Genomic DNA, 22,332 nt, shown 5'->3' with positions numbered 1-22,332 from the left:
ATTACAACTGCCATGTACACCTCAAGTTGTCAAGAGGGAAAAACCGTCTCTCATCCTCTATTCTCCCCCCTCTCAGAAGGGCTTGGCTATAGTTTTTTTTGTCTCATTGTTTCTAACTTTAAGGTTTGACTTTACGTGTGTGTAGGTCTGTGCCTGGGAGTCCAGTGCCCAAGGGGGCCAGAAGCGGGTGTCAGATCCCCGGAGCTGGCGTTACAGGTGGTTGTGACCTGCCCGACGTGTGTGCTGGGAAGGCGACTCCAGTCCTGTGCTGAGCACTCTTAAGCACATCACCACGTGCAGTGAGGACGTTAGGGTGCAGACGGACCACTGACCTTCATAGCCCTCCGCAGCTCCTGCACGTCGTACAGCACGGTGGGCGTCATCATCCCCACAATCACCTGCTCGAAGTTGCTGCTCAGCTCCGACTTCAAGTCCTCAATCAGGTCCTGAGAAGAGAAGGAAGTGTCTACTGTTAGCTGCTACTGTCTCTCACGCCAGCTGCTCTCATCACGGTGCAAGGACGTCTCGGGCGCTAAGACTGTCTGTGCTGTCGCCCTCCCGGAAGCAGGCAGAGGCGTTTTCCTCGGCCGTGGACACATCTGCACAAGTGGAGGTCAGAGCCCAGCCTAGGGGAGAAGGTTCTCTCTGTCCTGTGGGGTCGAACTCAGCTTGCTCAGCTGGGCAGCAAGCACCTTTACACACTAGGCCATCTCACTGGCCCCATAGTTTTTTTCGTTTTGTGTCTATGTGTGAGTATACCGACATACGACATATGTGTGTACATGTTTATGTGTCTGTACCTGTGTGTAGGTACATGTACGCGTGTGTACATGCACACATAAGCATGAGTGCGTGTGAAAAGGCCAGTTGTCAATGTCTGGTGTCTTCTTCAACTGCCCTCTACCTTCTTTTTGGGTAGGCTAGGCTGGTTGGTCAACAAATCCCGTGGGGGGGGGCGTCTCCTCCCCATCGCTGGGATGATATTATATATATTATATACGTATATATGTATATATAGCAAAAATTACATATATATCTTTCTATCATGCATATTTTTATGATAAATTCACAAATGTGGATTGAATGAACAAATGAGGGAAGGAATGAATTAGAAGTCAGACAATCCATTAATATTGGTCACCTCAGACTACCACAGGTTAGCTGAGTTCTGAAGTTAACCCCAAGTGTGTATTGCGACACCAGTTAGATGTATAGCTCACACCTCACTTGACTGTCCACGTCTGCCACTGGGCATTCAGTTCCTGGAGGATGCAGAACAGTTATAGTCAGTGATGGTCTGTCCCATTCCATTCAGAAGTGCCCAGGGTTCGCCTGTAGATGCTCTGGAGAGCAGCTAATCAGCTCTGCCCTGCCCGTCCCTCCCCCCAGCTTGCCCAGCAGTGTGGAGCCATCTGTGAGGAGCAGCCTCAATCTTCCTGGCTGTGACATCTCCCAAGACAGATGCTCTGGGCATGAAGTCACTGGGTGCTAATGTACAGAGATGCTCCTGGGCTGTTTCCTCAGACTAAGGTTCTCCATGAGCACAGGAGTTGGGGGTGCTTTTCAAGGTGACAGGGAAAGACTGGCCGGATAATTCTAGTGAAGGAGTTGTTGCAAATGGAGTCGAGCATCTGCAGGGGTGCGGGAGGCAGACAAAATCTAAAGCGTGCCCAGTAAGCAGTGAGTTTATAAGCTGCCATGCATGCACATGCAACTCCACAGAAAGCCCCACTCTGGCGTGTGAAGGTCTCTCCACTGAAGTTCATCAAAGGAATGACTATCTAAAGGTGTATTTATATATATGAGTCACGGCGCTAAATTCCAGGAAATGGCGGTGAAGACAAACTGGACTTCTAAGTACTTTAGTCGGGGGTCTTGAACACTAGGCCCAACGGCTCTGCAGGTGCCCGGTACTCCACAGCACTTCCGACTGAGCACACAACCCACAGTCCTGTGAGCACTTGGGTGCAAAGAGACCCTGCCTGGCCTTGAGGCTGTGAGTCAACAGCTCTCTAAAAGTGAAGACACCTTGTTTTGTTTTGTTTTGAGTTTTGCAAAAATATCCTTTAAATTTTCTTTTCAGATAGATATTTTTCTTTTTATATTTGTGTGTGTGTGTGTGTGTGTGTGTGTGTGTGTGTGTGTGACCTCACATGTGGAGGTCAGTGGACAGTTCTGTGGAGTTGGCTTTCTCCTCCACCAGGTGGGTCTCAAACATTGAAGTCAGGTCATCGAGCTCTGGGGCGGGTGCCCTTACCCACTGAGCCATCGTTTTCTACCGTTAGTTTTAATTGACACACAACTGTTGTACTAACAGGTCTCGGTGTGACATTTCAGTGCTTGTACCCGGTGTGTGATAATCAAGTAAGGTGACTGGCATATCCGTCATTCAGACGTCTGTCATGTCTTTGCTAGGAACATTGCAGATCCTCTCTACTCACTCTTCTGAGGTATTTGATTAGCTGCCACCCACCCACAGTCACCCCACCATGCTCCAGAGCCTCAGGGGTTAGCCTCTCCTCTAGCTGCTCCCATACCTGTGACCTCTCTTCTCCCACAGCTTCCTAGACTCTGGTAACCGCTAACTTCACAGATAGTCTCCAGGCACTGGGTCACTTCAGGAGTCTAGTTTGGGGTGGGGGTGAGGGGTGGAGGATGAAGGGTGGAGGGTGGGGGGTGGGGGGCTCTGCCTCCACACTGCCTGACAAATCCCTGGTCATCGTCAAGAGCAGGGGGACCCGGGCCTACCCTGCCGATGCTGCTCTTGTAGGCAGTCCTGATTTCCTGACGCTGGGCAGTGTTGCGGTAGGCCAGGACTCCGATGATGGCGTCTTCATCCGTACCTGGAGACGACATGGAGACAGCAAGGGGCCATGATTTGCTGGCATGAGAAAACTGTCTCCCCTGTGGCCACTGGAGTAACCTCAAGAAGGCTGACTGTTTGCTAAGAAAACAGAACCTGGAAGCAAGAATGATGTCAGCCTCTAATCCAGCAGTCAGGAGGGGTTCACCTTTCTCACAGCTGGACATTATTGTGTTTGAAGAATTTTCTGTTTATTTGTTGGAAGAAGCAGCTGGGGTGGGGGTGGGGGATAGAAACTGCTCTACTACAATACCCCAGGGAGAAAGTTTTGAAGGGTGAGTTCACTGCGGCAGGCATTCTTCACAAGATTAGGTATCCCGGAGGAGAGGCGGAGGGAGAGCTGTGGAACTCGCACATCCAGCCTTCAGAACTCTGCAATGAAGGAGGAGCCCTTCCTGCTTTGAACCCTAAAATTAGCTTTGAGTTTTTTAAAAGAACGGCGCCCCTTCCCCCAGATTCAAATTTCCTTCTAAGCCATGCAAAAGTGTGGCCCCACAACCTTCGCTGTACCCACACTCTGCTTTTAACCCATACGTTACCATGCGAATTCAAGACTTTTCCATGGGCCTGTGAAACCTTCTAACTAAATTCTCCTTTTCTAGCTAGGTTCACTTTCCTATAAGAAAACCTCACAGCTCATCCCTCGCCCGCTCTGAAACTCACAATGGCTCCCTGTGGTCAGCTGGGATCACACAGGGCTGCCTTCTTGGGTGCTCTGCCGTCTCCTGTTCTGTGAGCTACATACCAATGGACAAGGAGAGGAGGCAGCCAGATTCGTAAACTTAGCTCTCTTTTGTTTATTTGGGGCTTTCCTGTGTAGCCCAGGCAGATCCTGAACTCTCAATCCCCCTACCTCTGCCTTCCCAGGGTGGAGATTCCGGGTATTATGTACCACACCGGCTCAGAAGCTGCTTTTGAATTGCTCTGCTTTTCCCACTTGCACGTTGGCCGGTCTCTCAAACCCTTCATTACCAGTCTCCGTGAGTCCATTTACCACCATCCCAATTCTGGTACCTGTGGTTTCCTGGCCAGTGTCTCTGGGCCACCCCTCCAGGCCTGTGACGCAATTGGTGGCTTTCTCAGTAGCCCTAGGACGTCCCCCACTTAGGACTCGCTACCTCTGTGACTCCTCTAAGCTCAACTTCGCTTCCAGAAACATATTCTCTCTTCATTATTTATTAAAATTCCACCCACCTCCCAAGGGCATCTCAAGTTCCATGCCTCCAAGGTTTGCCTGGTGATTCCATGTGAAAGGTGATCTCTCCTTGAACGACTTTTTTTTTTTTTTAAAACACAGATTCATGCATCCAAGCCTGTTCAAACTTATTATGGCCTTGAACTCCACTTTTAATGGAGATCAAACCCAGGGCTTTTTGCAGGTTAGGGCACTCTGCTGACTGAGCCACAATCCTGGCCCCACAGAGTTCTTGCCCATCGGATGTTTTTTAATTTTATTTTAAATTGTGTGCGTGCGCATGGGCACACTGGATATGCATGCAGATGCCTGCAGAGGCAAGAGTCGCTCCATCCCCTGGAGCTGGAGTTACAGATGGTTGTGAGCTGCCCAATGGGGGTGATGAGAATGGAGCTTGGATACCCTGAAAGAACAGAACATGCTCCTAACTGCCGAGCCAGCTCCTCAGCCCTGCTGTATACTCTTAGCCGAGCTGATGAGCACCCATGGATTCCTGACCACCAGGAGTAGGTTTTATGGTCCTTGTCTCCTCCAATCCGCTCACCTCATCAGTCCACATCAGCAGGCCCTGAAAAAGGCCTGGTTGTGCCAGATGTCTCCTGATTCTTGCTTGGGAATTCTGAACACTTTGCTACGCACTCTGGACTACCCTGTTCTTGCAATAGACCGAATTAAAATCAGAAGGTGGGGCCTGCGTAATTTCTACTTTATTTACAACCAGAGGAAAAGGAGGAGGGTGTCTAAGTTCAGGACGACATTCTTTCAGAGATAGGTGGCAGGGTCACAGTGCTTAGGCCTGGCCTGGGGTGAAGTCTGATTGCCAGAGGCTGCCTACCTGCCATTTCCCAGCATCCTGCCTCTCACTGGTTCCCACAGCCCAGGGAAGTCAGCTCAACTCCCTGTATCCCTTCACGTCTCCATACCCCACTTTTCATGAGCAGGCCTTTAGGGGTTAAAAGACAGTAGTCCTTGTGAAGCCTCTGCCTTTAGGCTAACATGGTGGAGACTGACAAACCCTGCCTCTCTGGTCGCTGCTGATAGACAATCTAAGGAAAATGAATCTGAGATGGAAAGACTGAGAAACAAGGTCCTCGCTGCCAAGTGTCTTTACCCAAATCTCAGAGATTCTCAGTGATAACTAGGAACTGGGGACACTTCTCCTTCCACGTGTCCAACAGGCAGAGCCCGAGGCAGGAATGTGTCCAGGGTAGCTGGCAGCACATCCTGTACAGCCACATCTGCCCTCAGGAAGACAACTGCAGGGCCAGGCCCTGGGAGACGTCCCCTGCCTGCTCACGTACACCGCCTTCCGCATGTCAGTACTGACTCAGCTGCACAGTCACGGAGCAGCCCCAGGCAGGAGTGGGAGGCGATGGACCGTTTAAAAAGGTGGAACTTAGTGGGAGGAAGTTAGGTCTTTGGGAGGTGTGTTCATAAATCATTTACTCCTGGCCCCTCCCCTCTCTCTCTCTCTCTCTCTCTCTCTCTCTCTCTCTCTCTCTCCTCTCTAGCTGTAATATGAATTAACTTTCTTGTTGATGTGCTATCTAATCACAGGCCCCAAAGGAATGAGCCAGTCAGCCATGGACTTGATATCCCTAAAGCTGTGATCCAAAACAAACCTTTCCCCTTTTAAAGATGATTGTCTTGGGCATTCTGTTATAGTAACAGAAAATTCACTACTAACCCACTGTCCCATCCAAATCGTAGACAACCCCTTACCATCATTTTGTTTGCTGTTGTTTGGAAGTAGAGGGGATTGAACCCAAGGGCCTTGTGCCTGCGAGGCAAGCACTCTACCAACTGAACTACCTCAGCTCTGTCCCCAACACATTTTCCTAAAGGTGACCTAGTCATGAATATCAGTGCCCACGGTGCCCTCCTCACGACTGTGACATACCACACTCAGGACAGTTCATACTCAGGAGGATACTTACCAAGTCCTTTCATGGCCTTCCTCAGGACCTGGGCATCTTCAACTGCATTGAATCCCGAGGCAGCTTTCACGGTTCCTCCTTTGGTTGCCTGAAAACACAGACGATGGCATGTCAGTGATCTCCCCTTCAGAGTCCCAGGCTCCGCTCCAGGGGCCAGGGTGACAGCAGCAACCGCGAAGGGTAAGGCTCTCACCCTGGTCGAGCTGCCGCCCTCTCTGAGGAAGGCAGACAGTGGGCACCCCTCAAATACACACCCCACAGACAGCGCGTCAGACAGAGAGGTGCCACAGAGGAAGGAGAGTCCTGATGGGCTGCAGGAATGGCTGACATTTAGGCCGAGGGATGGTTCATGTGAGGCATTTGGCCACACAACAATGAAGACAGAGTAAATGCTAGCCCGGAGGCCCTGGGGCTGTCACTAGCTTTGAAGGTGCCAGAAGCTGGTGGGAGAAATCACACCAGCTCGGGTGATGCAATCTCCCAAAAAGGAAAAAAAGAAAAAAAAAAAAAGCATGGATTCAATCAAGTTCAAGTCTGCAGAGCCAAAAACATTAGCTGTAAATATAACTCACAAAGAATGGCCAAGCCAATAGTGTAGCTTCTTCAGTCTGAGAGACTGCAGGGGAGACTGAGAGAGAGAGGTGGACAGTTCCAGAGGTCACAAAGACACACCAGCCAACAGTAGCTGGCACATGCTGCACGCCCGTCATCCCGGCACTTGGGAGACAGAAGTGGGAGATCAAGAGTTCATGGCTAGCCTCAGCCACATACCTGGCTCAAGGCTAGCCTAGGCTAAAGAGACCCTATCTCAAAAACCCAAACCCTAAACCCCAAACCAACCAACCAACCAACCAACCAAACAAACAAACAAACAAGCAAGCAAGCAAAAAATCAGCCCTAGAGTCGAGCCTTATTTGGATGGAGGATCTGAGTAAGGGAACAGGACAGCTGTAAGACAGATGGACATTTGATATTTTATGACCCAGGGAGTCAGTCCTAAGATTCTCTGGTCTGATAATGGTGCCGTGGCTGCCGATTATGTTTTAAGAGGTTTACCTTTATGCTGCTGACTCAGAGGTGGAAGATAGGATATCTGGAATCGGCTTCAGAATAACCCAGGTGGGAGAAGTAGAGATAACCAGGACACAAAATTGAGTGTGAGTTAGTAATTAACCAGAAGGATGGGAAGGAAGGTAGGCACCGGCAGGCTTGGGGGGGGGGGTCACTGAAGAGACAGAGATTCCTCTCCTGTCCGCTCTGGCCCCACCGCTGGGGTCTCTGTTAACGCACTGATTTTAAGGGAGGGGGAAACATCAAAGGGCTCATCTTTAAGATTTAAAACATCAAATGAAGGGACAGTTACAGATGGACGAACCAGGGAGGGAGGAGGCAGCAGGGCAAACAGCTGTTATTTCCTCCCGGTAAAGACAGCTATTTTTGAATGTACCTGTGTGTGTGTGTGTGTGTGTGTGTGTGTGTGTGTGTGTGTGTGTGTGTGTGCGTGCATGGGGAGGCCAGATGGTGATGTCAGGTGTTTCTGCAGCTACTCCATCTTGTTTTTTAATTTAAAATTTTATCTATGTGTATTGTGTACAGGTGCCCGTGAAGTCCCAAAGATGGCATCAGGTCCTCTGGAGCTGGAGGTAGAAGTGGCTGTGAGCCACCAGATGTGGGTGTTAGGAACTGAGCTCGGGACCCTTCAAGAGTGACAAGAGCTCTTAACTGCTGAACCATCTATCCAGCACCTTTTTTTTTTTTTTCTTTGAGATAGGGCAGGGTCTCTCACTGAGCTCACTGATTGGCTGCACTGTCTGGCCAGCTAGCCCCAGGGATCTGCCCGTCTCTGCCTCTACTTGGGTTACCGATGCACATTTCTACGCCTGCTTCTTACATGGGTTCTGGGGATTGAACTCAGGTCCTCAAGCTTGTGTGGCAAGCACGTTACCAACTGAGCTACCTCCCCACCCCAAGATGTACACACACACACACACACACACACACACACACACACACACCTTCCTTCCTCCCTTCCTTTTTTTTTTCTTTCTCGAAACAGACAGTCTCTAGTCCAGGCTGCCTGGCCTTGAAATGAGGATGACCTTGAACTTCCAACCTTCCTGCCTCCAGCTCCTGTGTGCTGGGATACCAGGTGTGAGACAGTACACCTGATTTATGCGGTTCTGGGGATCAGGAGGACCAGAAGTTCAAGGTCATCCATGATGACACCGAGAGTTTGAGGCTAGCCCAGAGTATGCTCAGGCTGCTGTGGAGTTGGAGACCGGCTGACAGTAAGGACTGAGGCTGTGTGTGTGTGTGTGTGGGGGGGGGGTGTGGCGCGGGGTCCGGACACGACGACATGGTGCTGGACAGGGTGAGATACAGAGTGTGGGAGCACAGTCAGACTTCACACATGATTTCAAGCAAAGACCGTGACAGTGATGTCATTTATCCAGAGGGGACACTGAGAGAGGATGGCCATATCCAACATGATGGGTGTGGAGTTTAGAAGTTCTCTTCTCAAAATGTTTTCTCTTAGGCACCCATGCTAAGCACCCATGAGCAGTGGTCCAGGACAAGTCTAGAGGTTAACCTAAAATACACATTAGGGCACAACAGCACTGGATGGGAGTTTGTTGAGACACCCTAAGGAGAAGTGAAGCGTGAGGGCAGCAGCATTGGGACCAGCCTGGGTCTCTCCCACTGGATACGTCCAGCCCAGCAGAGACTGACAGGCCATCAAGCATGCTGATGAGAGGAGTCACCCTGGAGATGTAGGAAACTCCACAATGGGGGACGGAGGAAGTGGCCCGCCGCTGTTACAGCAGTATAGAATAGTTAATAGTGTCATATTGTCAACCTGAATCATGTCAGCGAGAAAAACTCTAGACATGCCTATGAGGAAGACCCACCCCAGAGTTGGGGGGCACCATTCCATGGCTGCCTGGACTGTATAATACTAAGAAGCTGAGCACGTGTGCCTGGCCTCTCCTCTCTGCCCCCGACTGCAGATGCAGTCTGAGCTTCCACCTCCATGTCTCTCCACCACGACAGAAGGTATCCTCAGACTTCGAGCTAAATAAACCTTCCTCCACTGCGTTGCCTTTTTTGGGCATCTCGTCATTTAATAGGTTATTAGTAACCAGCAGAAGCAAGGCACAGGAGCCTGATAGGCCTGGCCAGGGGCTTGTCTCCAACCCTTGCAGCTGTGTGCCGTAGAGAGGTTTCATGATTCTCATGTATATGTTGAAAAGAATTAAGTCAACTCATGGTGTTGCTGGAATAAGGAAACAGGATGAAAAATGGGAAAGCACTCAGCATGGAATCTGGGAAAAAGTTAAAATAAAAACTTAGACGAGATGGCCACCACCACCACCACCATCATCATCATCATCATCATCATCACTATGATTGCCATCATTGTCACAATCATAGAAACACAAATCAGGCACATTGCCAAATTAAATATTATAGTGAGAGTCTTTGCTCTCTCTCTCTTATACTATTTATTGAATCAAGCCAATGAGATGATGACCACGATTCCACAAAAGTCCTCAGCTGCCACAAGGCATAGACCTCCTCTGCTCAGGTGTCAGTCAATGTGAGTCATTGACTGTTGCCTACTCAATGGAGGACAGCAGAGAGCCAGGACATCAACCTCTGGCACTGTCACCCTCAGGACCTCAGAGCATGACCTTGGCTGGAAAAGGGCCACGCAAATGTGGGATGTTAGAAAGAGGGGACAGTGCAGGGTGGGCCCCAGACCCGACGGACCGCTGTCCTCACAGGAAGACAGACCACAGGGCAAGAGGCAGTGAAGGCGGAACTGGGCTTATGGAGCATGTCAGGAACTCTAAGACTGCCCTTGGCCATGCTAAATTGGGAAGGGACAAGGAGGAGTCTTCACACTCTCAGGTTCAGAGATGATGGGCCAGGTTGACACCTGGGGTTTAGAATTGGGACTTCCAGTTCTAGGAAGCAAAACACTTATGCTATCTTTTTTTTTTTTTTTTTTTTTTCGAGACAAGGTTTCTCTGGGTAGCTTTGCACCTTTCCTGGATCTGCTCCATAGACCAGACTGGCCTTGAACTCACAGAGATCCACCTGCCTCTGCCTCCCAAGTGCTGGGATTAAAGGCGTGCTACATCACCTCCCGGCTGCTGCTGCTTCTTCTTCTTCTTCTTCTTCTTCTTCTTCTTCTTCTTCTTCTTCTTCTTCTTCTTCTTCTTCTTCTTCTTCTTCTTCTTCTTTTTTTTAAGTCACTAGGGTTGTGGTACCTGCTACAGCACCCATGGAAACATGATACATGCACCCAACTTCTTTTATTTTACCTTTTATTAGTAATTTGCTGTGAAAATTCTAGGTTGGTCTAACTTAGCCTGTGAGCTGATCACAAGACTGTGTGTGAGAGTGTGTGTATGTGTACATGTGTGTGTACATGTGTGTGCACCTATGTACTGGTGCTGAAGATGCAACCCAGGGCCTCACATATGTCAACTCATACCCTCAACTTCCTGAGTTAATGTTTCCTGAGATTCTTTGGAATTTTAGTATTGAAATTTTTTGCATGGTTCTCAAACACCAAGTTCAAGTTCAAACTGCATTGCTAATGACATTGTTATAAATGAAACTTAATGTCTAACAAGACAAATCGATAGAGAGATTTGCAAGGGTGATTCCATTTACCTATTAACATCATGAGCAACTCTTTCTTATTCTAGGGGAAAGATCAGGAGCTTTTTTCCCTTGTCAGTCTTATGAGTGCCTGTATTGATTAAATTCCAGGTGACATTGCACAATTATCTTTTCAAGGAAGATGGGGAGGGGTGATTCCATCCATGCTGGGAAAGCTCGTTGTAGTAGCAAAGGAAACATTACTGTCCTGGCTAGTTTTAGTCAAGTTGACACAAGCTACAGTCATCAGAAAGGAGGGAACCTCAATTGAGAAAATGCCTCGATAAGATCTGGCTTTAAGGCATTTTCTTAATTAGTGATTGATGGGGTAGTGCCAACCCTGGGCTGGTGGTTCTGGGTTCTATAAGAAAACATGAGGAGCCATGAAGAACAAGCCAGTAAGCAGCATCCCTCCATGACCTCTGCATCAGCTCCTGCCTTCAGGTTTCTGCCCTGCTTGAGTTCCTGCCCTCACTGATTTTGATAATGAACGGTTATATGCAAGTGTGAGTGAAATCAACCTTTTCCTCATCAAGTTGCTTTGGTCATGGTGTTTCATCACAGCAATATGAACCCCAACTTAGACAATCACAGGGAAGAGCAACAAGTGAACACTAGAAATGGGGCCATGCTACAACTGAGGAAACGTTGTTGCTGTCACAACAACAGGGAAGAGGTGAAGATGAGAAGAAGGATCAGAGGGTAAGACATGAATACTGCCAAGCACTGAAAACGACGGCATGGCAGGTACAGGCACACAGGTGCACTGAAGAAAAGTAGTTCTCAGAGGGAGAGGTCGGACACAGGGTCTCCATTCTGACTCAGCCATCTCCCAACTCGGTACAGGCACACAGGTGCACTGAAGAAAAGTAGTTCTCAGAGGGAGAGGTCGGACACAGGGTCTCCATTCTGACTCAGCTATCGCCCGACTCAGAAACCTCTCTGAGTGGGGAGAAAAATGGGCCAGCCTGAGGTAGCCCAGAGGCTCAACTTATACCTCCATGCTGAACTTCACAGAACTCCCAAAGGGTCCCAAGCCCAGGCCTGTGCCAAAGACCAGATCACTATGTCCCAAGAAATCGAACCACAGCTGTAAGCAGGGGGCAGATGGCAATTGGGAACTGCTAAGAAGCATCCTTCTAGGGCTGACTCAAGATGCTCAGCAAGTACAGGGCTCTTGACATCTACCCATGTTGACCAGAGTTCGATCCCTGAGACCCATATAAAGACAAGAGAGAACTAACTCCACAAAACTGTCTTCTAACCTCCACACAAATGGCATGTGCTCCCTGCCCCCAATACAAAGGAAACATCCCTCTTGGTGAGGCTAAAATGATGGAGCTGTTCCAAGTGATCCCCTGCTGGGGGTAGAAAATGACTTTTCTCTGAGTTGGCCTAGTTGTTCTAAAATGGACAGTTCTGTTTTGCAGAGAGAAAAACATCACTTGTTTCTATATTCTCAGGCTGTTAAACATGTGAGGGTGTTTGCGAATTGATTTTCAGGGTCAAGTTACCACTTTGAAATAAATTTAAATGATGTTAAAAAAAGAAAGGAAGGAAGGAAGGAAGGAAGAAGGAAAGAAAGAAAGAAAGGAAGGAAGGAAGGAAGAGAGAGAGAGAGAGAGAGAGAGAGAGAGAGAGAGAGAGAGAGAGAAAGAAAGAAAGAAAGAGTGAGCAAGCAAGCGAGCCAGGCTAGGCAGTGCAAGCCTTTAATCCCAGCACCCGTGAGGCAGAGGCAGGCAGGACTCTGTGAGTTCGAGGTCAGCCTAGTCTACATAGTGAGTTCTAGGACAGCCAGGGCTCTGTAGAGAGACCCTGTCAGAGAGAGCCAAAGAGCTAGAGACACACACACAGAGATAGAGAGACACAGAGAGAGACTGCCTGCCTCATATCTTCCCTGTCCTCTGCTGAACAAACAGAGCTTTGTTTAAGCCACGGGCCCCTGAGTACACATCCTGTGCCTGCCTGTGGCTGGCACCAGGTGGGGCGAGGCACTTACCATGGCTGTGGGTCACGCTGAGAGTTCAGTCACCCCGGCAGAAGCTCCTGTGAAAAAAGCAGAAGAGAAATGACTGCGACCAGGGATGTGGCATTAATCGTTAGGGTACCATGTTTGCATGAAGTTGAGCCAAGAGGAAATGACACATGAATTCATCCAGAGGTCACCTGTGGTGGAGCCAGAGCTCCCGGACCAGGCTAATCATTAAAGAGAAGATTGGAGCAGTTGAGTTTATGGTGCCAACAGCAGCTTCCTAACTGTTCTTCGGTTCGGAGGTGCGCACTACACCTGTGCTACTGTTTTGTTGGGGGCAGGTGCTGCAACTGACCCTCAGGACAGAGATTCTGACTTGTACCCTACTGCAGGTCAGCACAGGGGCGAGAAGGGATGAGCTATCGGAACCGGGAAACTACAGGACTCAAGACCGCCCAGTGTGTGCGCACATGTGCCTGCATGTGTATGAATGGGTGTGTGTGTGCTCATGCATGTGTGTACCTGCATCTGTGTACATGCATGCGTCTGCATGTATGTCTGCATACATATGTGTGAATGTCTGTGTGTGTCTTGACAGTTCTCCCAGCATCGGACTCTGTTCACTTCCCAGATGCTATTACTACTGCACCATCTCAGGATCAGAAGGACATTCCCTCATTGATACCTCACATATCCATATTTGTTCTCAGTTTCCAGTGCCCCCTCCTTCATCAGGAAAGCCTGTGTGCAAAAATTTCCCTGTGTGCTCCCACTCTTTTGTGGGGTTCCCTTGTGAGGAGCAGGCCTACTGCCTCCAGTTCCCACCTCTAAGTCATGTGGACCTGGCACCTCAACGCTCAAATGGTCACCCTGGAACCAACGATTAGGACATCTGAGAGCTTGTGGAAAACACAAAATCAGCTGGGTGGAACATGCTTGTAATCACAGAACTCGGGAGGCTGAGGCAGGAGAATTGTGAGCTGAAGGCCAGCCTGGTCTACACAGTAAGACTGTCTCAAAAACCGCACAGCATGTCTGGAAATGTAGCTCAGTTGGTAGAATGCTCATCTAGCGCGCAGGAACCTCTGGGCCAGAGGCCCAGCATGGAACCTGCCCTTGTCAAGCAGGTGAGCTTCAGCCAATCACAAGCCAATCTACCTGGCTTCTGAACAGACAGATGAGAACTGTAACCAATCAGGTGGTCTCTTATACCTCACTTCCCTTTTCTGTACATCACTTCCTTTCCTTTCTTCTGGTTTTAATTAAAACCTGGTGCCACAGAATGGGCATTCTGACCATCTTTGATCTGGGCTCTGGCCTGGTTCCAGGATCAGAAACAAAGCCCATTAAGATCTGCAGTTAGGTGCATTGCTATTTTGTCTTTAATGTGGAGACTATTCAGGGTACCAGGAAGGAGCGGGTCTGATAGTGTGGCCCAGAAGCACCTCAGGAAATGCCATCTAAGCTGAAGGAAGAGCGCAGGTTGGCCTTGAATTCCATATATATAGTAAAAAATGACCCTCCTGGCTCCACTTCTTGAGTGCTGGGATTACAGGCCTACAACACCATGCCCCCATTCATCTGGTACTGAGGATTGAACCCAGGGCTTAGTGCATGCTGGGCAGGCATCCTGCCCACTGAACTACAGCCCCAGCTCAGCTGCATGAGGCTCTACTGAAGGGCAGAGGCAGTCTCCCCAAGTTCCAGGAGGTCTCTTCCAGGTGGAGGGAACAGTTATGCAAAGACCCCAAGGCAGAAAGGAGCTAGTGTAGCCAGTGATTCTATGGATCAGAATAAGATGCCCATAAAAGGGAGGGGAGCATGGGAACTTCCTGTTCCTTCTGCTACACTTGCCCTCTGTGCCTGCTTCTGAGATACATCTTTTATAAAGCATTCATGATTCATTCGGTAAACTCTTTCCTGAGTCCAGCAGTCAAACACAGGGGAGCTATGGGATCCTCTGGTTTATTGTCTGTGGGCCAGAAGCACTTCCTGGGCTTGGGAGTGGCTCCTGAAGTGGGCAGCATGGTGCGACAGAGCCTTTAGCCTGTAATAGTGTTGGAACTGCATCAAGGTGTAGGGTACCCACTTGGAGCCAAAAAAGAACTGAAGCATTGCTTGGTGTGGGTACCCACCGCCCCCACATCTGGAGGCTGGTGTTCACCCGACAGGCTGAGTCCCTCTAACTGAAGGAGGATGAAAGCCTCCGAACCCAGGTCTCTCTGGTCTCTGCCCTGTTTGACTTTCCCAAAATCGGTCATGGAAACCAGGCTTCTAGAGCCCTCCCCATGCCCCTTGAGTAAGCCACAGGGCCCAGAACATTGAGTTAACCTTTCCTGTATGTCTGTGTAGGAGCTGGCCATAAGGAAATTCTCTTATCTGTCTTGTTTGACAGAAAATCACGGGACTCTCATGGCAAGTGGCTCTTGCAGGACACTCAGGAGAAAGGAACGCACAGTCCAAGAAGACTCCCAACAGAGGTCTTGCTGCCTCTTCCCCTCAGCTCACCACCATTGGATCAAGGCTTCTGCCTGGTAGGATTTCTACACATCCATCCATTCTCCACAGAACCTAAACATAAAATCAGAATGTCCCCCAGGCCTGGTGTGGTGGCATACATCTTCAAATCCCAGCACTCAGGAGGCAGAGGCAGACAGATCCCAATGAGTTTGAGACCAACCTGGTCTACACAGTGAGTTCCAGGCCAGCCAGGGCTAAACAGTGAGGCCCTGTCTTTAAACAACAAAACAAACAAACAAACAAACAAAACCTCAGAATTTTCCTGGGGTGTTCAGGGTCTTCATTTATGAAGACTTGAGTCTCATATAAAATGTTGATAAGTAAATGTGTCAAGCTTTTTTTGTGGTAAATGTCTTGTTATTGGACTCTCAGACATATCACACCTTTTTGTGCTCTTTGGCACCAGATGTTAAGAGTCAAGGCCAGCCTGGGTTACATTTGTGTGATTGGAGACCCACAGCTTGCCGTGGAACTATCAAGCAGATGTCCACGATCAGACAAGCAGATTTTCCTGAGGGAATACCAGTCTGAAGGGCTGCAGTGAAGCCACTGTGAGGCCTGATTACGCTGAGAAAGACAGACAGTCCCTCTCTCCATGTAGAAGTCAACAGAACACAGCAAATAAAGCAGCTGCTAGGCCGGGTATGCAAGCCACATGGGCCTGGCTTCATGATAACCGGGGTGACCACCCTCCACATACGCCTACCACCAAATGGAGCTCCTGCTTGGAGAAGGGCGCACCACGTGTCTCTTTTATTAAACAGGGTCTTTAGCCTAGGCTGCCCCTAACTTCTCTATGTAGTTTGGGATGGCCTTGAACTCCTGATCCCCCTGCCTCCTCCTCTGACATGCTGGGATTACAGGCATGCACCTCCACGAATGGTTTATGAGTGTTGGGTCCTAGACCCAGAGCTTTGTGCCTGCTAGCCAAGCACTCTACCAACTGAACTACATTCCCAACCTGGGAAGCACATTTCTTTTTTTCTTTCTCTCTCTCTCTTTCTGAGGATTGAACCCAGGGGCACTCTACCACTGAGCTAAATCCCCAGTCCGGAAGCACATTTCTAAATGGTTATTTAAAAATGAGACGAATGGGCCAGGCGGTGGTGGCGCATGCCTTTAATCCCAGCACTCGGGAGGCAGAGCCAGGCGGATCTCTGTGAGTTCGAGGCCAGCCTGGGCTACAGAGTGAGATCCAGGACAGGCACCAAAGCTACACAGAGAGGCCCTGTCTGTGAGGGAGGGGGTTGTTGGGGGTGGGGGGAGACGAATGAGTGCCAGCCAGATGGCTCAGTGGGTGAAGGTGCTTGCTGCCAAGTCTGATGACCTGGGTTTGATCCCTGGGACGCACACGGTGGAAAGAAAGGACACACTCCCATAAGGTGGCTTCAGACCTCCAAACTCACTCTGTCACACATGTGTGCCCAGACACATACACATCAATGGGCAAAACCAACAAATAACCATGTAATTAAAATATAAAACAACTAAGGTGAATTAAACACATATGAATAGAGGTAAAACCAAAGGTCATGAGCAGAGCTCCTGCCACTGCCCTGTGCCACCCCCGCCCCCAGGCATCCAGCTGCGCATCCCTGTCAAAGGGTGATTCCGCCAGGAGCAACCCAGCTGCTGTCGCTACCACGTAAGTTAGGAGCAGACGGCAAGTGAGGGGGCAGGAAAGAAGGGCACCTCCCCAAAACCGGGGAGCCTGGACTAAGAACTTTCCCACAGCTTCCAGCTCCATAAGAAGTGGGGAATGCCAGAGCCACGCCTGCTGGGAGTCTTGAGAGTCACCGCTCAAGGAGCCAGGAATAGTTTACTAAGATAGAAAACAAGAACGGAGTCTTTGGCAGACAGTTTATGTGGAGCTGCGGGCAGCGTGCACGCTAGGTCCATGTACCTAAGATAACTGTTGGGCCTCCTTACCAGTGCCAAACGTGTCTACGCAGATGACAGCGTGTGGAAAGCGGTGCCTTTGATTCTTGCCCAGCTGTGGATAACGTGAAACTCGTCTACCAACCTGCGTCTGAGTGGTGTCAGGTTCCTAGCGAGGCCACAGACTCATGGCAAGGGGGAAGAAGAACAGCAGAAAGAAAGTCTGGGCCTTAATATTGACTGTCAATTGAAGAGACCTGGAATCACCTCGAGCACAAACCTCTGGACATGTCTGTCAGGGAGTTTCTGGACTGGACTAAATGAGAGGGGAGGACACATCCTATCTGTAGGCAGCACCATGCGGTGGGCTGGGGTCCTGGGTTGAATAAAAAGGAGAAAACGAGCTGAGCATCGATCATCTCTCTGCTTCCTGACCATGGATTCTGAGTGACCCGCTGCCCCATGCTCCAGCTGCCTTCCACTTCATGAGGGATCCCTCTCAAGTTCTGAGCCAGAATTATCTCATCTCTCCCTAGCTGCGCAAGAAAATGCTATCTTCCCATCCCAGAGGGCCCTGCCTCCTGAAGCTCCACTACATCCCCTTGCCTGGTGGCTCCCTGTATGTGGCCTAGACTCTTGCTTTCTCAGCTTCCTGGACATCTTGGACCTTTCTTTCTGAGGGCCTGCCTAGAATTCCCTAAACTGAACCTATAGGTCCATCTTTTCAATGACTCAGAATCATGTTGGGGTTTTAAAAACTTTGCTCTCACAAAGAGGGTAAAGTATTGAGCAGGCAGGCCTCAACTTTTCCTCTGGAAAAAAAGCAAGCACATTTCGGGGGCAGTCAAATGACCCCAAAGGCATCAGGACTTGTCCAGATGCAAAGTGACAACAGGAGGTGACACATCTTTTTAGAACTGCCTGAAACTCCTCAGGGACACACAGAGCTGTGCGTGGAGCGACTGCCACTCCCTAGCCATGTCCAAATGTCACGTGCAGAAAGGGTTCGGGATAGGGAAGCTTTGAAGGTATAGGTTAAGCCAGATGTGGTAGTGCATACCAGTGATCCCAGCACTCAAGAGGATCTCTGAAACTAGACCGGACTACATATTGAGACCATGTCTTAAAAAGAAAATAAACTGCTTTAGAGCAACTGAGGGGAAGCTGGGAATCGAACATGAGACCTACAACAATGGCAGTCACAGAAGGGAAACTCAGCTGCCAGTGAGTCACCTGCTTCACTGAAGATTACATACAGTCACAGAAATAGTTCACGGCAGATTCATGAGGAAACACTGGGCTGTCAAGAGTGCCGTCTCTCTTATTTCCCAGGTTCACATCTGGAAGGGTTAATGTGCTCAGCCTCACAAGCGGCTCTCCTGCGTTCCCATCAACAGACTGTCACCGCCCTGAGCTGAATGCTGACTCAGGCACCACACTTCTCACATATGGGGAACAAGGGCCTGCTATTGGAAAACTATTTTGGTGGGTTCAAAGCTAGCCTGGTCTATACAGGGAGGCCCTGCCCAAAAAACAAAACCCCACTGCCAAAACGCGCTCCTCCTGGAAAACAGGCAAAATAGATGCCCCCTCTGCTGAGAATTAGACATTAAAATCAGCAAACATCAAGACGCAGATATGCAAAGTCACTCCAGCAAGAACAGCCAGTCTGAGCAGGCCAGCTGGAAGATAGGCAAATCTGAGGAGAAACTGCCTGTCAACACGCAAGCTCTCCCACAGTCGGAAGAGACTCACTATGACCTGTCCCAAGGAAAGGTAGATCCAGACACTGACCCACACCCCGGGACAGGCGACCTGAGCCTTCTTCCGGAATGAACTTGTCTGCACCGTGTTCTAACTCTGGCACATGCTCGCTTCCCTGGGGAAGTCACATGTGAGTGACTCACCCACTCGCTCCGCTGGAACACAGTTTCATTTTACATCCCACAAGGACAGATTTAACTTCCGGTCTTCAGGGGTAGTGAAGGGTGTGAGCAGGCACCACCCAAGGAGGAAGGCTCTCAAAACTGCCAACGACGTGGCAACAGAGACTGTCTACTCTTTCTTGGAACTTCCTTCCTTCGTGAGACAAGTTTCACTGGAGTGATGGGTTTGGAGATGGGGATGCAGGCATTTCCAAACCTTTACTCAGAGACAGGATATATAAGGTATGTGAAAGTGAATTTAGAAACAAACCTGCACTGAGTAAAATCTACAGGACATCGCTGTTCCAGACTGAAAGCCCCAGCACGGGGTGCCCACAGACTTCGATGGAGTCCCCACTGCTAATGCCTCTCAAGCAGACCGAAACTTTAACAAACAGGAAAACTGGGATAAGGAGGCCGCTCCGTGAACAAAGGGTTTACCATGCAAGCTGGAGTTTAGACCCAGAACCCACACAAAAGTCCTGTAAGCATGGCAGTCTGTCTGTAATCCTAGCTCTCTGGAGGGAGGGAGGGATTTAGAGACGGGGAGAGATCCTCAATAAATAAAGTGGAGAGCAATTGAGTAAACACTTCAGGTCTCTGCACACGTTTTGTCTAAAACTTGTACAGGAATAGCAGCATGGGAAACGACAGTATCAACCCATAACCTCCCGGGCACATATTTCACATACAGTTTACACTATCTGAGCTAACAGATTGAGAAGCGATTATTTTATATATGACTTACACCATCCCCACCCTTTCTCCACCCTTCTCTCGTTTTTTTATCTAAGTATGGACTCTATTCCAAGGGCTCCTTTATCTAAACAGCAGAGGGAGGAGTTGGGGACATTGATCACTCGGGCCTCTACAGTCCTGGAACTAACGCTCCTGGCTGCCTGGGGAGTCTTCATCATCATCTTCATCTTCTCAGACAAAACTGAGGCTTTAGGTCAAAAGCCAGCTCATGACCAGTCTAGGATAAAAGCCTCACTCCGTCCTGTTTGGTTTGAGCTCTTAGTTCCCTTGGTACTTTTTATTTGTTTGTAAGGAGTGGGAGGTAGGTATCTCATTTTCTAGCTTAGGCTAACACAGAATTCACTACATAATCCAGACTGTTCTAAAACTCGCCACAATCTTGCTTCAGCCTTCTAAGTTCTGGGGTCTCAGGCATGAGCAATCGAGCCCAGCTTCTTCTGTCCTGCTTGAAATATTTCAAATCGATTGGAATGCCACAAGAGCAAAAACTGACTGAGGTAAGTTCTGTGCTGTATTAAGAAGCAAAGTTAAAAATCTACATTTTACTAAAACAAGAAGAGCCCACATGGCCTAGGTGGTTGGCAGGGAAACTGGTTGGGCCCTGCCTGTTTAGCTCAATCCTCACCTTGTTAAATGTCTTGCCTCAGTTTCCCCAGGCATAAGCTTCAAGCTTTATAAATGTAGCTGACTCTTAGGCCGGCATTCACCAGCGCTGTGGAGTCTTCTCTTTTCCTCCCCACCCCTTTCTCAACAGCCCTCAACAATGCTTAAGGACTGGAGACCTTTGGGGTTCTGATTGGCTGCATCATTTTGTTGTTGATGGTTGTGAGATTTTGGTTTGTGGGGCATGCCTTTAGTCCCAGCACTCAGGAGGCAGAGGCAGGCGGATCTACATGAGTTCGGTGTTGTGAAATATTTAACTATGTAAAGATGTGTTACATTATGCTACAGAATATTTACTCTAACTGTGTAAAGGTGTGTTACTTTTTATGTTGCATTTGTTTAATGATATAAGGATGTGTGTTTAATTACGTTTCACCTTGCCTGCCTAAGGCACCTTATGGGTCTAATAAAAAGCTAAACAGCCAGTAGCTAGGCAGGAGAGGGATAGGCAGGGATGGCAGGCAGAGAGAATAAGTAGGAGGAGAGAGCGAGGTTGAGAAGAACGAGGGAGAAGAGAGGAGAGAACGAGAGAGAAAGTGAGGGACATGCCCGGGGCCAGAAGCTGGCAGCTGCCAGGCAGACAGACAAGAGAAGCAGCGGAAGTAAGATGTATAAAAGGAAGAAAGGAAGCCGGGCAGTGGTGGCGCACGCCTTTAATCCCAGCACTCGGGAGGCAGAGGCAGGCGGATCTCTGAGTTCGAGGCCAGCCTGGTCTCCAAAGCGAGTTCCAGGAAAGGCACAAAGCTACACGGAGAAACCCTGTCTTGAAAAACCAAAAAAAAAAATTTTTAAAAATTTAAAAAAGGGAAGAAAGGAAAAAGTCCTGAGGCAAATGTAGATGAAGAGAAACAGGTTAAGTTAAAAGAGCTAGCCGGAAATGAGCCTAAGTTAGGCTGAGCATTCATAATTAATAAAAAGTCTCCATTTCGTGATATGGAAACTGGTTAGTGGCCCAAACGAAAAGGTCTAGTACAGTTCAATGCCAGCCTGGTCTATAGAGGGAGTTCCAGGACAGCCCCAGTTACACAGAGAAACTCTGTCTTAAAAAACAAACAAACAGAAACTGTTCTACCTTTTAACTTGCAGAGAAAGCTGATTCACTTCCTCTCCAGCCGGGGGCAAGAGGAACACAGAGTGGACTTTCCGAGACGGACCAGAGTCTCACTGAGGTGTCCTGAGCACCTGGTCACTCTGTCCACAGCAGCTGGATGAACACCTGCTCTGTGCACACTTTCATTCTACTACTACACCCTTCAGAATGGAGGATTATCGCCGGGCAGTGGTGGCGCACGCCTTTAATCCCAGCACTCGGGAGGCAGAGCCAGGCGGATCTCTGTGAGTTCGAGGCCAGCCTGGGCTACCAAGTGAGCTCCAGGAAAGGCGCAAAGCTACGCAGAGAAACCCTATCTCAAAAAAAAAAAAAAAAAAAAAAAAAAAAAAAGAATGGAGGATTATCACCCATGCCTGACTGTTCAAGAACAATCTATCATCAAAACTCCTGCAGGCCACTGAGAGCTACCTCACTACACTTGCTGGGGAGGACTCTCCAGCCTTCCCCAGCGTCATCACCAGCTTCCAGCTGCCCTCAATCCCAGGAAGCAGTCTTGTTCCTCCACAGCAGCTTCCTTACTGCTGAGAGGCTTGAAGCATCAGGAAAGCTGAGCTTACAGTCCATACCCCGCTCTCTGCAGCAAGAGGGAGTTTATTTTTAAATAAATATTGACCCTTGAGTTGCATCAAATAACAGATATTTTATCAAGACTGTCTCATCTGTCCCTCTCCTCTAGAGAAGTGGGTGTCATCCTGTACACTGTAGGGAAATCAAGCATGGGGTGCCAGGTCACTTGCGTGAGAGTGATGGGTTGCTCATTCAGATCCCATGTTCTCTGTGTCACACCATGCCAATACATGAGTGTGCACACATGTAAATTAAGTCTAAAGGCAGATGA

The 22,332-nt window shown here is 49.1% G+C and overlaps 1 protein-coding gene across 3 annotated transcripts in view; it reads right to left on the bottom strand.

Moving 5' to 3' along the window:
* Anxa4 (annexin A4) overlaps positions 1-22,332 on the bottom strand; it is a 60,045-nt gene that overhangs the window by 18,965 nt on the left and 18,748 nt on the right. For 2 of the 3 annotated variants that reach the window (XM_006984577.4, XM_076567187.1), the window contains exons 2-5: positions 12,666-12,712; positions 5,996-6,083; positions 2,749-2,843; positions 333-446 (exon numbers count right to left, since the gene is read on the bottom strand). In XM_006984577.4, coding sequence (XP_006984639.1) covers positions 333-446; positions 2,749-2,843; positions 5,996-6,083; positions 12,666-12,668 — 300 coding nt within the window. In that variant the 5' untranslated portion in view covers positions 12,669-12,712. Of the gene's footprint in view, positions 1-332; positions 447-2,748; positions 2,844-5,995; positions 6,084-12,665; positions 12,713-17,087; positions 20,055-22,332 lie in introns of those variants that run through there. The other variant, XM_076567188.1, reaches the window with a different exon arrangement.

The sequence above is a fragment of the Peromyscus maniculatus genome, chromosome 3 (assembly GCF_049852395.1).
Source record: "Peromyscus maniculatus bairdii isolate BWxNUB_F1_BW_parent chromosome 3, HU_Pman_BW_mat_3.1, whole genome shotgun sequence".
NCBI classification, from domain to species: Eukaryota; Metazoa; Chordata; class Mammalia; order Rodentia; family Cricetidae; genus Peromyscus; species Peromyscus maniculatus.
The sequence above is the reverse complement of the archived record's forward strand: the minus strand, read 5'-3'. Positions and strand labels throughout refer to the sequence as shown.